The following is a 16,058-nucleotide window of genomic DNA, read 5'->3' on the forward strand; positions in this document are numbered from 1 at the left end:
GTATCTCCTAGGACCTCTTCTTATTCCCTCCTAGGTTTAATAGATCCTAATACCTCCTTATAATCAAGGACGAATTTAGTAGATGGATCTAGGCTTTTACGCTCTTCAACAAGGGTTAAACCGAGCTCTTTAACACTATTAGAGCTTTCGAACGCTAGGTTAAATAGCAATAGGGACTTAACGTCTATAAGATCCGCTAGGACAATGATATAGGAGTTATTATACTAGAAGATCGCTAACCAACAACTTACTAGCTCTAGGTATATAACGAAGGTATCGACTTAGAGCTTGTACCAATATATATATCGTAGCTAAATAGAGTGTTAGAGTATATAGGATAAGTCTTATAGCTAAAGAGTATAAAGATACTTACTAATATAAACCTATCTACGAAGCTTTAGCTAGAGGGTATAAAGGCAGTGGCCTTCTTATATACTATCTCGCCTAGCTATACTCACAGTCTTCGGAGCCTTAACAAGGTGCTCTATTCCTAGTTTAAGAACTACTTTCGCTAGTAGGAATCGACCTTCTACTAAGCGCTAACGGCGGATCTACGCCCTAACTAATCTAGGATCTTTATATATAGCTATAGAGTATACCCCTTAGATAAAGAGTATAAGGCTAGGTATTAGAAAAGAGAATTCAAAGTATAGCTATATAGGTGAATTAGGTACCTAGTTGGATATAGAGTATCTAACATTTACTATATCTAGGTACCTAAGCTCAATAAGGTTATTATAACGAAAAACGTAACGTTTAATAAAAGGACCTTTTACCATCTAGGTAAGGAAGAGCTTCTAGTTTATAAAGTTGCTATTATTAAAAATATAGTAGAGCACCTAGACAAAGGGGTTGAAGAGACCTAGGACACTAAATCGATTCTTTAAACGTTCTACGAACTTAAGTATAGAGGACCAACGCTAGAGTCTATTACTATAGTTCTTAAGTATAAGAGTATACTATTAGGTTAAGACTTAGGGGTAGAGGAAACGTAGATATAGGGTAGACTCTTAACCCCTAAGATATTATTAGAACTATAGGCTTAGCTATAGAAAGAGCTTATAAACGGAAGTAATAACAGAAACAGGGGTCTAGTCGATAATTCTAGTGCTCTTCTAGAGACTAGTAGAGTATCTAAGGACCTTAGGCCAATAGTGGCCGTCCTATAAGGCGCCGCCCCTAGGAGCGAACGTAAGGCTTCTCCGTCTATAGAGCACCTAGCTCTATAAAGCAAATATAAGGCTTCTTCGCCTATAGAGTACCTAGCTCTATAAAACGACTATAAGGCATCTCTGCCTATAGAGCCTCTAGCTCTATAAAGTAAAGAAGAGGATATATTCTACAATATAGTAGAATATATAGTAGAGTAGGAAGCTTAGTCTATAAGGTATAAAGCTTTATAAATATAACTTTCGACCAATAAACTAGTACTAAGTATACTAAAACCGCGATATAAACCTAAGGAGCCCCTTATACCTATAAAAAGGAGTATATAAATTTAGAAGCCTTCTATAAAAGTATATAAGAATATAGCTCTAAATATAGCTTTAGAGCGTATATATATTTTCTTTATTAGGTTGTTAAAAATATAGGAAAACTTAAAGTTAAGGTTCTAGACTAATTATCTAGATCCTACTCCTTAAGAAGCCTACAATAGCAACGAGACGCTCCTCCTTACATTTTAGGAAGGTATTAAGATGCTCTTCCTAGAGTCGTTCTAAACCCTATATACAGTGTTTACTACCGCCGTTGGCTAAATGCCAACGATACATTATAACACTAAGCTCCCCCCTCTCCTAAAGAGCTAAAGAGACTTAGAGAACTATAAGTATAGGAAGGAGTTTAAAGTGGCTATATATAAGGAGATCTATAATTTAACGAGCAAAGGAATATAGTAAGAGATTAAGCGAAAGTATATAAAAACGTAGCCTCTACCCCTAAAATAGATATTCGACTATAAATTTAATAAGGATAGCAACCTTAAGAAATATAAGGCGTATATCTATATATAAAGCGATCTATAAGACACTACTAATATTATAAATATATATATAGCTACCTTTGCTATATACTCTTTTTACACTGTTATAGTGCTTATAGTATACTTTGACTTTAAAGTGAAGCAATTCGATATTAAGTAGGCGTTTTTAAATATAAAGAGGCTAGACGTAGAGCAGGTAACTTATAAGCTTCTAGATAGATTTAAGAAACCAAGGATCTGTATAGAGCTTCTAAAGGCTCTCTATAGGCTAAAGGACTCGCTGCTCTTATAGTATAATAAGCTTTGCAATGCTTTTAAAGAGCTTAGCTTACAACCCTCTATAGAAGAACCTTGCCTATTCCTTAACCCTAAGAAGAAGATAATCCTTATCTTCTATATTAACGACTTCTTAGTAGTTTACTATTAAGATAATGCTATAGCTATAGAGTATATTATAAAGGGTATTAAAGCGAAGTATAAGGTATATAAGTAGGGCGATATCGAGTACTTCCTTAGGATCAGAGTTATCTATAACTATAGAGTATATAAGATCTAGCTTATATACAACTAGTATATTAAGAAGATTATAAAGAAGTATAGTCTCTCTAATATTATAAGTGCTCTAGCTATCCCTCTTCTTATAGAGGAGCTTTGTAAGTTTAAAGGAGAAGTGTCCCCTAAGTAGGTCAAACTATACTAAGAGCTTATAGGCTCGATCCTCTACTCTATAGTTATAATCCAACTAGACGTCGCGTTTATAGCTATAAAGCTCTCCTAGTTCCTAATAAATCTAGGACTAGAGTATATCAAAGTAGTAAAACAAGTTATTTAGTATCTATATACTATACGCTTCTTTAGTATATAGTATAGGAGTAAGAGCATTTACTAGGTACTTTAGATTATATCTAATGTATTATATAGGGATAATCTAGATATACAATGCTCTTTATAGGGTTATATTATAATACTCTTTAGAGGGTTGATCTTCTAGAAGGCTATATAGTAAAATACTGTCACTATATCTTCTACTAAAGCAGAGTTAAAAGCTTTGTCACTTACTATAGCTAAGACAATTGCCCTAAAGTACTTATTTAAGGACCTTACGTTTAAGATTAGAGAGCTTTAAAGGATCTTCTATAACAATTAGCAAACGATTTAGCTTATAGTAGAAAAGTATATAAAGATCAATATTCGCCTACACTATATAGATATTTATAATATATAGCTTCGCTAGGAGTATTAGAATAAGTAGTTTAATATACTCTACCTCCCTATTATATAGATGCCTATAGACGGTTTAACGAAATAGCTCTTAAAGTAGAAGTTCAAGCACTTTTATACTCTATTAAACCTTTAAGATATACGTTAGACAAGAAAAGAGTAGGGGAGTTAACTCTCTTCTTTATAAGGACTATCTACTACTGCTATTCTATACTCTTACCCTATATATTCTAGTAATTAATAAGCTCTATTATCGCTACCTTTCCCTAAAGCTAAAGGATCCTTACCTATATCTCTAACCGCTTTACTAGCTCTATTGTCTATATAACAACCTACTCTAGTTCCTAGTTATTAATCAATTTATTGCTCTTTACCTATTTAGAGAGCACCTCCTACACCTTACTCTCTATCAACGCTATAGGCGTGAAACTAAGGGGATTATCTAGGGCTCTACCCTAGGCGACTATAGGGACCTCCTACGCCTACTACTAAAGCTACTCCTCTATAAGCTCTGCTATATCTATATCCTCTTGCTCTCCCTCCTCCTCGACCTCTTAGGGATTGTTCAAGAGTATATAAAGCGTAAGACGAATCTTCTTTATAGCCTATTCGGTATTAGATAGAGGGTATAGAGTAGTAGATAGTAGAGACTTACCTTCTAGTCGAAGTTGTTGATAGCTATAGTCAAAGTTTATATCTTCTCTATAGTAGTAGGTAGAATCGGCTTATAGCTATAGTTAAAGCGTTTATAGTACTAGTAGTATATACTATAGCTATTATAGTTGTAGTAGGTTCTATTGTAGGAGCCTATAAAAGTAATATATATATAATCTAGGTATAGGATCTTATACTCTATAGTCATTTGTAGTATATAACTAGGGGGTATATTAGGGCAATATAGTAGTAAATTAGAAAGAAGAGTATATAATTTATTTGACTAAGGGACTATAGCGCTAGTTGGAAGAAGGTATAGTAGACTCTTTAAAAGTGGTATATAAAGTAGTAGATTCTACTACAAGCTCTTTAGCATTGTTACCCTTCTTTAAAGGGGTAGACGAAAGTATAGACAATTTATCTAAAAAGATATCAAAGTATAGAGGTATAGTAGTCTTATACGCTTTAGGGAACTAGGAATAGTAGTAGTAGTAGCTACTATATATATAAATAAGAAGATATATATAGGAAGAAGGAAGCTTGAGCTCCTATAGATAGGAATTTATATCTCCCCTAGATCTAAGCGCTCTAATTAGCTAAAATTGTACTTTAGAATTTCTTATAGCCTTATACAACCTACTCCTATATAACCTACTGTTTATAAGGATTTCCTATATTCTGGCTTTTCGTAGTTCAGTTGTTCAACTCATATATATTCAAGCGCTCTGTTAAACAACTGGGGGGTGTGTTACGTTAGGGGTAAAGGGCTTAGAGCTTGGTATAGTGCACTGGCCATGGCTTCCCTACTCCTGGATATATATATACTACGCTCTGTTTAGTCTTTAGCTCTCCTTTGTACTGGAACAACGTACTCTCTCTTTGTATTCCGATGCTCTACTACGATCCTACCGTTGTATCTACACTTCGTAGCTCGCTGTAGCGTGTCATCTCAACTCCCGTATCCAGGATCCCGGCCAAGCGCTTTACGAGCCTATAACGTATTCGCGGGGTGCGTAGCTGTGTTCGGTGCAGAATTGGTAATTCTCATTAAGGCCGGCCTTTCTTGGACAGCCGGATCGAATCTCTGTTCTTATATTCGGGACATCGGGGGAGCAAGCACCCGAGAGAGAGATCAGGCGACGGGAACACACACACCGAGCACCAACATAACGGGGTGGGATACACTTTGCGTCCTGCGCGGGCGGGCGGCTGTCATATTTGCACGAGGACGCATAATCAGGGCCTGTTTCGAAGAAAAACAGCGAAGCCCTCTCTGTCTTTTTTTTTTTCTAGATAGAAACCAGTGCCGCCAAGCTCCGTCATCTCCCTCACGCGACCCCCAACACCAAGCCGAGATATCTCCGGCTCGAAGCAAAAGACAGCTACAACAACCCAAGCCACCCCAAGACCCGGGCAACGCCACCACCAACGCCTCACCCAAACAGACCCAAACCGGAATTGTATCCGCACCACCGATGCCCTCCATCAACGACAACAAGCACAACGAGGCGACCGACGCCTCCTGGGAAGCCACGCGCGGCGCCGTCTACGGCGCCGTCAAGTGGGGCGTGGCGAGCGCCCTGCTCGGCGGCCTGGGCTACGTGCTGTCGCCCGTGTACCGGGGGCTGACGATCCAGTTCAAGGTGTACGTTCCGTCTTCCTCGTTCCCATCCACTCCCCTTTCCTTCTTTTCCTCTCTCTCTCTCTCAACTCTACAATTGCGATACGATATCCTCTACGTCCTTCTATCCTGCTCTCTCCTATGAAGTGATGGGGAGTGGAGTTGGGAGTTGGGGGTTGGGATTTTTGGGAGAGGGGGGGGCTTTCATTGGTTCGTGGTCTATCAATGCACAGCGCTGATTCCGGTCCGGCTTTCTGGTTTGATTCGCGTGCAGCTACCTGCAGATGTCGGGGATGGTGCTGGGCAGCATGATCGAGGCGGACCGGCGGCTAAGGCAGTACGAGGCGCGGATCAGGATGCAGAGGCGGCTGGCGACGGAGCAGGCTTACTGGCAGAGCATTGAGAGGGAGTTAGGGAAGGATGAGGATGAATGAGAGCTGATGGTTGACGAGGGAGGGGTTTGGGAGGAAATGCCGGGCGTGTAAGTTGGATAAGACGGGAAAGTTGATTAGCCGTGGGGGGGGCGTAAGAGATAGGCGGGCTCGCTCTCGCGGCTTGTAAGAATACATCACGCCGTTCATTCGATTCACATCTTGAGGCGGAGGAGGGAACGCCATGGGGTATCTTGGTATATTGGCCTCGTCACTTCGTCGGCAGCTCAAACTTCTTCGGGTCCATATTCAGCTTGCACAGCCGGGCCACGCAGCCGCTGAGCTGCAGCAGGGTCTGCACGCCCTCCAGGATCTTCATGTGGGTGAAGCCGATCTCCTTGATGAACTCGAGCTTGGCGTGCTCGCTCAGCGTGGGGATCGTCTTGGTCACCTTGAACATGGTGCTGATGATGTCGTGGCTCGAGTAGCCCAGGTTCCAGAGCTCGCGCAGCGAGTCGAGCGCGGCGTCGATGTTGCCCTCGTAGCACGCCTTGAGCATGGCCTGCACCTTGATCGGGTGCGGCGAGTCGACCACCTTGAAGACGTTGTCGCCCGAGACGAAGCCGAAGCCGGCGTGGGTCGACTGCAGGTTGTTGATGGCCTGGCGCATGTCGCCCTCGGCGCTGAAGACGAGCGCCGCCAGCCCGTCGTCGCTGTACTCGACCTTCTCGGCCTCGATGATCTGCAGCAGCCGCTTGACCACCTGGGCGTCGGTCAGCTTGGCGAACCGCAAGATGGCGCAGCGCGACTGCAGCGGCTCGATGATTTTGTTGGACTGGTTGCACGCAAACGCGAAGCGCGTTGTATTCGAGTAGATCTCCATCGTCCGCCGCAGGGCCTGCTGCGCGCCCGAGGTCATGCTGTCCGCCTCGTCGAGGATCACGATCTTGTGCCGCCCCGCGGGGAGAGTGACCTTCTTCTGCGCGAACCCCTTGATTCGTTGCCGGACCACTTCGATGCCTATGGTACTGACTGGTCAGAAACAACGTTCTGGTAGGGCTGGGAAACACAGACGGGACCGAACCTCTCTCGTCACTGGCATTCAGCTCCAACACGGCCTCCTTGTATGAATCGCCCAGTAATTGCCTTGCCAGGCAGAGAACGCTGGTCGTCTTGCCAATACCGGGCATCCCCGAGATGATGAGGTGCGGCATGTTGCCATCGCGGGCAATGATCTTTAACCGCTCGATCGTCTCTGTGTTGCCGACAACGTCGTCGAGGAAAACGGGTCTGTACTTTTCTACCCTGAGAAGCGGGAAATCAGCACGATCGGCTTCGCAAGCTGGCCCGGTCGGCTCTGTTCTGCACCACTCACCATGGCAGCTCGTACGCGGGGCTGTCATCTGCATTCGCATGGGCAGTGACGGCTTTGTACGCCGCGGTGGACGACTCGCCCTTCACTTCAGCCCTCACTGCTGGCATTGTGATTGTGCGTGTGGCTGACTGATGTTAACCGTCCAAATGGGTAGGAACAGTGTGGCGGGCTGGTGGGTTGCCTGAGAGTCAGGCCCGTGCCAACCACGACGCGTGTTGAGACGCGTTCGCATTAAGTGCTTTTCGCACAACCCTAACCCTTGAGACTTGCCTTCCCGAGTCGAACACATCGAGTCAAAGGAACATGCAGATCTCTATGTCGGGAGACATGCAGCAGTCAAGAGGCCATGAGATTCAATATATTGTATCACTGTATTTCTTATATGTTGTAAATCTTATCATTAGGTATGTACGTCTATGGTCATGGTCCTCGACCCCGTTGCAAGGCTTCCCCCCTCTACGTGCGATAATCGCCGTTGATGGTGCTGCATCTCCAAGTCAGCCAACAACTCAACCTTGGGGGCTAGCATTCACTCACATGTACTCGTGGCTGTAGTCGCAGGTCCAGTACGTAGCCTGCTTGTTGCCCATGCCCAGCCTGACGAGAATCTCGAGGTCTTCGAGCTCCAGGATCTCAGCAGCCCTCGCCTCGTCAACCTGCTCCGGCTCGCCGTTGACCAGGAGCTTCAGCTCAGCCGTGCCGTCTGTCGGGATGAAAGAAACGTTGGTCTTCTCCGGGGCGATGGGAACCTCGTTGATGGGCTGTCCTGGCTCAGATATAAGCGAGTAACCGATGGCACATGTTATGCGGCCCCTACACTTCATGTCAGTAAAACCAAAAGAGTTTCTGCAGCATGTTTCTCCAACATAGACGGCAATACGCACCAGTTCGCGTCCTTGCCATACAGCGCCGTCTTGACAAGCGGCGACCGGGCGATGGTGCTGGCAACCCGGCGGGCCGTCTCCTCGCTGGCCGCCTCGGTCACGCGGATGGTGACGAACTTGGTGGCGCCCTCGCCGTCGCGCACCACGAGCTGCGCCAGCGCGGCCGCGAAGTCGGTCAGCACGGCGCGGAAGGCGTCCAAGTCCGGCGTGCCGGCCGCCACCTCCCTGCCGCCGGCGAGCCCGTTGGCCAGCAGCGCGATCGTGTCGTTGGTCGACGTGTCGCCGTCGATGGTGATGCTGTTGAACGAGCGGTCGACGGCGTGCTTGAGCACCGACGGCAGGGCGGCCGGCGAGACGGGCGCGTCCGTCGCGATGACGCCCAGGAGCGTGGCCATGTTGGGGTGGATCATGCCGGCGCCCTTGGTCATGCCCGCTATCCTGTACTCGACGGCCGGCGACGAAGGCAGGGTGAAGGTGCGGGACATGAGCTTCGGGAAGGTGTCGGTGGTGCAGATGGCCTTCGCGGCTGTCAGCCAGTGCTCGTGGGACCCGCCCAGAGCCTGGTGCGCGGCCGGGACCTTGTCGAGGATCTTGTCGATGGGCAGGCGCTGGCCGATCACGCCGGTGCTCATGACGATGGTGCTGTCGGTCTGGCCGATGCACTTATCGGCCTCCTGTGCCATCTTGGCGGCATCCTCCAGGCCGCCCTTGCCAGTGACAGCATTGGCGCAACCCGAGTTGATGATGACGCCCTGGATGCCCCGGTTGCCCTTTTTCTGGAGGAGGCTCCTGCTGAAAGTGACGGGGGCCGCCTGGAACTTGTTCTTGGTGAAAACCGCGGCGGCCGCACAGGGCACATCCGACGTCAGCAGGGCCAGGTCGGGCTTCGTTTTGTTGCTCGGCTTGACTCCGACGACGGTGCCGGACGTCTTGAAGCCGAGCGGATATGTGCCCTGGGTCGGGACGTACTTCTTCTTGGCGGCCGGGATCGAGCCGTTGGGCGGCGTCGAGTACGCCCGCGACGGCGTGCGGCCGACGTAGCGGGCTACCTGCACGCGCGATTGCCTCAATTGGCTCAGCAAACAGCCGTGGAAGCCCGCCATGGTCATCTCCAGGTCCTCGAGTAGGACGGTCGGGAATCTGTGGCGGGGGCTGGTGGTTGAGTCAACGCTCAAAATCCCGTTTTAGACCGAAATTCGGAATTCACACGACGCTGTGTCAGAACGCCTTGAAACTCAGCGTCTTGGCACTGCATATGAGGACCGCGCACACCCCTTCGAAGAATTGATTGAAATGAGCAAGGAAAACAGAATTCAAAAACTTTAGGCTGCACAACATATATGCATATAGGAAAAGATAGTATATAGGTGTAACCAGGTGTATCAATTCAAATCTAGTAAACCACGGTAGTCCTCAAGAGCGAACCGATTGCGTAACGAACCGCTGGGTCGTCTCACCACGACAGAGCCGTCTTCCTCGGCCGCCTTTCCGCCAGAAGAGACTCCGAGGTGCTTGCTGAGCTTTAGGTTCGAACTCCTGCTCTCATTCAGCCACCTCATCACCTCGAGCCAAAGGAAGCTGGGATGACTGGGAGGTGAGTGAGCTTGGACCCTCATGGTTTTCATTACCGCTCTGGGACATCCTTTTAAATACGGATGACTTGTACAAGTCAAATTCCACAGCTCGCAGTCCAGGGAAGTGGGGCTCCCTGGTGTGTGTTTTGTGGCTGCTCTCGTGCAAGAGCGTAACGCCCACGCCAAGCCAGTCGCTGTGGCTCGAGCCCCGTTTGGTTTCTCCACCAGCCAGACTCCATAAAATCATTTCTGTTTGTTGCAAACTTCTTTCTGCTTCCGTTCTTCTGACCAAGCTCCAAAAAGACACGATTCACCATCTCAGTATTGGTGCCTCGTGGGAGCAGCATCTCCTCGACCGGGCCTTCTGGGCCTTTCCGTCGCTTTTTTTCTTCCCTGTTTTATCTGAGAATTGTCACCTTGCCATGCCTTCCTGAATTTTATTTTTCTCTGGTTCTGAGCCAAGGAGCTTCTCGTTTGATCCATCGAGACACAAAGCGCACCCGAACCGAAAATTCTTCATTTTCCACCATCCCTGTCCACAACACCCACCCAGCAGACAATGTCGTCCGTGTCGTCGGAGATCATGGATGCCTACTGGGCGGCGCCGCCATTGGCACGAACATTGACGACGGCAATCGTTGTCACATCGATTTCAGTGCATCTAGGCCTGCTGTCGCCCGTGTGGATTTACTTCACTGAGGATAGGCTCTTCCGGCTGCCGCCTGAGATATGGCGCCTGGCCACGAACTTCTTCCTCAGCGGGCCGCAGATCGGCATCATCATGGACCCCTACTTCGGTAATGGGCGCTCCAGCATTTCTCCTGGCGACGAGTGTTGTCTGACACGCGGGAAACAGCCTATCAGTACCTGAAGCAGCTGGAGACGTCGAATCCGAAATTTCCCCGCAAGGAGGACGTCCTCTGGTACCTCATCACTGTTGGCGGGCTCATTATCGTAGGTTCCTCTCTCGTTTCTTTGTTGTTCTCTTCTGTCTTTTTCAGACACGCCTTCAGCCACGACACCTCGCATATCTGCCCGCATAGTGCACGCTCTCCCAACTATCGCGGTTCCTGGAAGCGAGGAAGATTACCCCCGTATGTCGGCCGACCCGTCATTCGCAAATCCTCATTAAGGGTCGGTCGGGGTGCGGGCATGGTGGGATGTCTTATGGATGGCTCGGGTGACTCTCACCGTTTACTCGGGTGGTTTTCTTTGCTCCCTACATATCAGCACGAGCAGCAGCCTGGGGTGATAAAAAGTATGCTTTTGAAGAAGCTACTGACCTCGAGCGCAGCTCATCAACCGGGCTTTCCTCGGCGGCGCCTTCTTCCTCCAGGGATTGCTCATAGCGATGGTCTACACGGCCACGCAGGACCAGCGCGGTGTCAAGACGGGCTTCTTCTTTTTCACCGTCCCGGCGCAGGCGCTGCCGTACTGCATGATCGGAGCGTCGATGCTCATGAACCCGGGAATCATTCCGCTGCAGATCAGCGGCATCGTAGCGGCGCATCTGCACGATTTCGTGACGCGCCTGTGGCCTGAGTTTGGAGGCGGTTGGAACCTGCTGCCCACCCCGGCGTTTGTTTCATGGCTTGTCCAGACTCCCGCCGTCTTGCGCCGCCCATACGGCTCGGCCATCCGCCAGCCCAGCGGCCCGACGACGGACAGCAGCACGGGGGCGTCGGCTGGCTCTGTGCTTCCCGATTCCTGGAGGACGAGGGGTGCCGGCCGTCGATTGGGCGGCAACTGATAGGGCCGTGAGAGAATGTACAACAAGTTTGCAGTTCAATATGATCCGCATTCCTTGATTGCGCATTGTTGCAGTGAGCACAATTGTGAAGTACACACTTGTCATATGTACTGCTATGTCCAGCTCGTCAGGTTGGTATATCCAGCCATGAGTGCCATCCGGTCCAGTTGTACCCCTTGAACTCCAGAGCAGCAGCCAGCTTACAACCTTGAAGCCCAACCGGTACCCCGAATCCCGACTCTGAACAACAAAAACAGGCCTTGTAACGCCGTGGCCCCAACATGGCCGAACCCAAACCCCATACCGTCATCGCATGTCCCGTATTGACCGCGAGATAAATGAGCGTCCTGTATCAGCCTGTAAAGCAAGAACAAGAATAAAAAAAAGCAGACAGCCGCCCCGCCACCCCTCATTTCTCCCTTAACCCATGAATAAGAGAAGGGAAGAAGTAAACGCAAGAAAGAACTACTACCCGGTTTACCAAATATCGCTCCCGTTCCCAATCTCCACCTCGGCGTAGAACCGATGGCCCCCGCTGTTCCGCTGCTTCTTCTTCTTCTCCTTCTTCTCCTTCTTCTTGGCCTCCCTCTCGCCGCCGCCGCCGCCGCCGCCGCCGCGAGGCGAGGAGAACGCCCGGGCCCGGAAACTCCGCATTCGCCCGCCGGACTCCGACTGCGACTGCGACTGCGACTGGCCCTGCGCCGCCGCGGCGTCGCTTGTGTCGTCCTCGCGTATCCAGCCGCTGCCGCTGCCGCTGCCGGGCTGGTAGCCTGGGTGGTGGTAGTGCTGCGGGAAGGCGAGGGGCCCGCTGATTGTCGCGTTCTCGCGCCCGGACAGGGGCTTGGCGCCCGGAGAGGTGGATAGGTTCTTCAGTGGCGGCGGCGGCGGGCGGCGCGCGGGCGGCGGCCGCCCGTGGCTGGTCCTGCCGCTGCCGCTGGCGCGGGCGCTGTCGGTGGTGGAGGAGGCCGAATGCGGTGGGGAGGAGATGGAGGGGAAGACCATAGCTGGGACGGTGGTTGGGGCCGAGTGCGTTCGCGGTGGATAGGATTGAAGAGGGAGTCCGCCCGAGAAGGAGGAGTCGGACTCCGTGGGCGCGTCGCCTGCCTGGGGGGGTGGGGACGGCTGCGGCTGCGGCTGCGCGGCAGTTGCGGCGTTGAGGTAGGCTTGGATCATGGCATCGTCGGGCTGGGTTTTGGAGTTGGAGGTGGAGGCGGAGGAGAAGGCCGGCGTGGGGAAGGGCGGTGGTGAGGCGGTTGCTACGGAGCGGTTGCTGGGCGTGGTGCGGCCCCGGACGAGGGCCCGCGGGATGTAGGCCGGGTGGGTGGGCATCGCGCTGGCGGACTCAAGGGCGCTCAGCGGAGAGAAGGGGTAGGACGCCTTCTCGGGCGAGTAGGTGTATGAGGACCCGTGGTCCCCCTCGTTGTGTTGCGGGTCGTCCATCTTGTAGTCCATGGTGTAAGTGACGGCCGGGGCCGTGGAGCCCGGCGGTCCCCTCCCCTCGAAGTGGTTCTCGTAATACTCGTCTTCGCGGTCAAACTGGCGCTGCCGGCGCCAGTAGACGATGAACAGGCCGGCGGCGCCGAGGAAGAGCGCGCCGGCGCCGCAGGCGATGCCGGCGATGGCGCCGGTGGTGAGCGTGCCATTGGAGCCCGAGTCCGAATCCCTCGGCAGGATGTGGGACCCGGCGAGAGCCATGTTGCCGTTCTCCCCGTGGCTCCCCGTCGCAGTAAGCAGAACCCGTCCGTCCAGCGGCCTAAAACTGGAAGAGGAGGTTTTGGCTATCCGAGCCCAGCCTGGCCCGGATCTCTCGACTTAGACGGTGCCAAGCACCAAGTTCGATTGCCGAGAGGCCCTAAAATAACGACCATGGGAAGCCGGGAAAGCGGATGGGACGGCTAGTCTGAAATAAGAGAGGCACAAGCACTCAAAGACGGGCAGCCACACGTCGGCTGGGCAAGAACTAGCTGCCGATGTGTGTATGCAGTTGGTTCTGCTCGCCACCGGGTGCAGGCCAGGCTGGTTGCACAGTAGCTTTACCGTGAGCACGCAGAGTACCACCGTCCAGGGTGCCAGGACTCCGCCGATCCCGACAACAAACCGCAGCCAAACCTGCGGATGCTAAGAGAGTCGAGAGGAGAGGCAAAAAAACTCGGTGGAGAGGGAAGCTATCCGCAGACGGGAACTGCGTCTTCCAGCACGCCGTTTTGAACCAGCTGCGAATCTCATCTTCGACACCGAATGCCAACTCATTCTGACGAAGCGAGGGCGTACCATCTCAGGTATGGATGTACAATACCTCCGGCAAGCGGTAGCACGAGGCAGATTGCGCGACGGCCCGCCGTCCACACACCAGACTGCTCGCACTGGGTCAGCTGCGGATGCAGGATTGAGGTCCTTCAGAGGCACAGTCGGGCAGCCTCTGGGGGTGGCCATGGCGCCGGCCCAATCACGACCCGTAGCGCAGGCGCGCCCCCAATATGCAAGCCAGCAAGCAGAGGGGTGAGTCCCTGCCAGCCAATGGCGGGGCGCTGGCGTTTGGTTTGCGGGCGCGTAAAGCTGCCTCGGGGTCCACACGGAATCTCCCGATCGTGCGCTGAATGGCGGAACAAGCGACGGAGGCCCTGGCCCCTTGTGTGGCACAAATGTTACGCAATGCGTTGATCGATGGATTGGATTGATTGATGATGATCATGGTGGTGGTATCTCCACCTCTGTGTCTATCTTGCATAAGTACAGTACTATGTCCACGCCACTCTGGGCTATAGGGCTGTAACGGATGCCCCTGCCCCGGTAATGATGCCTTAATGCCTTGTGGGAAGTGCTTCCTACAATCTGCCGCTATACGAAAGATCGACGCCCTCGTCGATGTAGTAATGATATTATTGATGGTGTTTTCGCTATGCCTGTAGCATTTGTGGCGCTATGGCCGCTAAATGGTCCTTAGTGACCTACTGGTCGTACTCCCTGCCCAATCTATAGTATATGATGAGATATTGGGGCTTGCCGTTGTGCTTTCGTTGCGCTATGATGGCGTTGATATATAACTTGGCTATAGTGATGGGATAGATGACTAGGAGCTATCTACTGTATAGGTCGAACGTATAGGGCTCTAGATAGTCAATGCTGACCACGTCGTAGATCTTCTATAATAGTGGTATCTATAGCCAGTAGGCTAATCGTCCAACTTGTTCTAGGATAGTCAAGGGTCCTATATATTGCTAGCTAAACTTGTTGTCGATAATACTAGTTATAAGTATAGAGTAACCCTTATAGAGGTATAGCTAAACCTTGTTGCCTACGTTGAAGAAGTGTACTTTATAGCGATAGTCGTAGTAGTATTTGGTAGTTATAGCTACAATAGCGATAGCGTTGTAGGCGTCCAAGCGTATTTATAGTAGTAGTGCTCTCAGCTTAGTGTCATAGTTAGCAATAACGTTGGCAACGGTAACTGGGTTGAAGCCTTTAATAACCTCGTTGGACGATATACTGGTTATAGCTATATAGGTATTGTTGTATTCGAACTATAGAAGTAGGATAACCTCTAGCTATCTATAAAAGTCATCGAGGGCTTGGATATAGTGTTGTAGAGCCGATTCAATGGTCTAGATTATCCGTTTGGTTTAGCTATCGGTAGCTAGATAGTATACTGTAGTATATAGCAACTTAGTGCTTAGTGACTGCCAAATGGTCTACTAGAGCATTGTTATAAACTTAGGATCTCTATCTAATAATATAATCTTTGGTAGGCCCTAGTTGGCTATTATAAGCCGGTGGAGTAGACGTTTGCCCTAGTCCTTGGAGGTCTATATAGTCTTGCTAGGCACGATTTAGATCTCCTTGCTAAGCTTGTCAACGATGACTATAGCAGTGTTATAGCTTTCTATAGAAATTGGGAGGCCGACAATAAAGTCGATAGTAATTATATAGTATAGGCACTTATTGCCAATAAGTAATTATAGAGAGCCGTATAGCTAGTAGTGACGGATATCGTTGGCCTTGTACTTAGGGTATACGTCGACGTACTTACAAACTATCTTTATAGGCTAACGAATAAAGAAATTGCTAAAGCGTACTTATAGTACCTAGTATCTATAGTGGTTCCCGTCGTAAATAGCGTTTAAGACGTCAGTTATATAGATATATAGGATGTATAGGCGGGGAACTTAGCTACCTGTCTTCTAAAGAAGGCTATAGTATAGCTAGAACGGAAGACTCGCCCTGTTCTTAGGTATAAGGGCGTTGTTCTAGGTAACAACCGAAAGGGTTTTCTTCTAGACGGGGTCTTCGAGATAACTACATTGTAGACGCTTAACGAAGTCTAGGTGGATGTTCAATATAACTATGCCTAAGGTTGTACTAACTATAGGAATACTAAAGGTAATATCCTAGTTTATAGCTAGTTTAGGGAATGTGTAGATAGGTAGTAGTCGCAATAGTTCAGTAGCGTATAGTGCCCAATGTTCTATATAGTCGTCTAGGAGGTTATCGAGGCCGTCTATAGCGTTTGGATCTATAGGGTTGTTAGTTGACGGTATCTATAACAATGCGTTGAGTACTACGTAGTATTTGCTAAGCTTATAGAGGATACGGAGGTCGTATTAACTAAGGTACTCTATAGCTTAGATAA

General features: G+C 49.7%; 5 protein-coding genes across 5 annotated transcripts; 2 read left to right on the forward strand and 3 right to left on the reverse strand.

Moving 5' to 3' along the window:
- Positions 1-4,923: 4,923 nt before the first annotated feature.
- On the forward strand, positions 4,924-6,066 carry THITE_2106864 (uncharacterized protein). The gene is made up of 2 exons (XM_003648841.1): positions 4,924-5,501; positions 5,752-6,066. Exons 1-2 carry the CDS (start codon positions 5,332-5,334, stop codon positions 5,909-5,911), a joined length of 330 nt encoding a protein of 109 aa, XP_003648889.1. The 5' UTR covers positions 4,924-5,331; the 3' UTR covers positions 5,912-6,066.
- A 1-nt stretch (position 6,067) lies between these two features.
- THITE_2106865 (uncharacterized protein) lies at positions 6,068-7,411 on the reverse strand. The gene is made up of 3 exons (XM_003648842.1): positions 7,224-7,411; positions 6,933-7,153; positions 6,068-6,868 (listed from the first exon to the last, which is right to left on the reverse strand). The coding sequence occupies exons 1-3, from the start codon at positions 7,328-7,330 to the stop codon at positions 6,120-6,122; spliced, it is 1,077 nt and encodes a 358-aa protein (XP_003648890.1). The 5' UTR covers positions 7,331-7,411; the 3' UTR covers positions 6,068-6,119.
- Positions 7,412-7,553: 142 nt separating this feature from the next.
- On the reverse strand, positions 7,554-9,649 carry THITE_2106867 (uncharacterized protein). Its single transcript, XM_003648843.1, has 3 exons — positions 8,108-9,649; positions 7,761-8,036; positions 7,554-7,707 (listed from the first exon to the last, which is right to left on the reverse strand). Exons 1-3 carry the CDS (start codon positions 9,208-9,210, stop codon positions 7,680-7,682), a joined length of 1,407 nt encoding a protein of 468 aa, XP_003648891.1. The 5' UTR covers positions 9,211-9,649; the 3' UTR covers positions 7,554-7,679.
- Positions 9,650-9,987: 338 nt separating this feature from the next.
- On the forward strand, positions 9,988-11,494 carry THITE_2073385 (uncharacterized protein). Its single transcript, XM_003648844.1, has 3 exons — positions 9,988-10,478; positions 10,538-10,635; positions 10,976-11,494. The coding sequence occupies exons 1-3, from the start codon at positions 10,241-10,243 to the stop codon at positions 11,429-11,431; spliced, it is 792 nt and encodes a 263-aa protein (XP_003648892.1). The 5' UTR covers positions 9,988-10,240; the 3' UTR covers positions 11,432-11,494.
- A 414-nt stretch (positions 11,495-11,908) lies between these two features.
- Positions 11,909-13,864, reverse strand: THITE_133760 (uncharacterized protein; the record flags this gene model as incomplete). The annotated part of the gene is made up of 2 exons (XM_003648845.1): positions 11,909-13,242; positions 13,723-13,864. The coding sequence occupies 2 exons, from the start codon at positions 13,862-13,864 to the stop codon at positions 11,909-11,911; spliced, it is 1,476 nt and encodes a 491-aa protein (XP_003648893.1).
- Positions 13,865-16,058: the final 2,194 nt, after the last annotated feature.

This window comes from Thermothielavioides terrestris, chromosome 1 (genome assembly GCF_000226115.1).
Source record: "Thermothielavioides terrestris NRRL 8126 chromosome 1, complete sequence".
Taxonomy (NCBI): domain Eukaryota; kingdom Fungi; phylum Ascomycota; class Sordariomycetes; order Sordariales; family Chaetomiaceae; genus Thermothielavioides; species Thermothielavioides terrestris.

Excerpts from the sequence above, each read along its gene's own strand:
- THITE_2106864 (XM_003648841.1), top strand. The coding sequence starts at position 5,332 with ATGCCCTCCATCAACGACAACAAGCACAACGAGGCGACCGACGCCTCC. Across the intron at positions 5,502-5,751 it reads CTGACGATCCAGTTCAAGGT|CTACCTGCAGATGTCGGGGA; the intron begins GTACGTTCCGTC and ends ATTCGCGTGCAG.
- THITE_2106865 (XM_003648842.1), bottom strand. The coding sequence starts at position 7,330 with ATGCCAGCAGTGAGGGCTGAAGTGAAGGGCGAGTCGTCCACCGCGGCG. Across the intron at positions 7,154-7,223 it reads CCCGCGTACGAGCTGCCATG|GGTAGAAAAGTACAGACCCG; the intron begins GTGAGTGGTGCA and ends CCCGCTTCTCAG. Across the intron at positions 6,869-6,932 it reads GAATGCCAGTGACGAGAGAG|GCATCGAAGTGGTCCGGCAA; the intron begins GTTCGGTCCCGT and ends TCAGTACCATAG.
- THITE_2106867 (XM_003648843.1), bottom strand. The coding sequence starts at position 9,210 with ATGGCGGGCTTCCACGGCTGTTTGCTGAGCCAATTGAGGCAATCGCGC. Across the intron at positions 8,037-8,107 it reads TATGGCAAGGACGCGAACTG|GGGCCGCATAACATGTGCCA; the intron begins GTGCGTATTGCC and ends CATGAAGTGTAG. Across the intron at positions 7,708-7,760 it reads GACTACAGCCACGAGTACAT|CACCATCAACGGCGATTATC; the intron begins GTGAGTGAATGC and ends TTGGAGATGCAG.
- THITE_2073385 (XM_003648844.1), top strand. The coding sequence starts at position 10,241 with ATGTCGTCCGTGTCGTCGGAGATCATGGATGCCTACTGGGCGGCGCCG. Across the intron at positions 10,479-10,537 it reads CATCATGGACCCCTACTTCG|CCTATCAGTACCTGAAGCAG; the intron begins GTAATGGGCGCT and ends CGCGGGAAACAG. Across the intron at positions 10,636-10,975 it reads CTGTTGGCGGGCTCATTATC|CTCATCAACCGGGCTTTCCT; the intron begins GTAGGTTCCTCT and ends CCTCGAGCGCAG.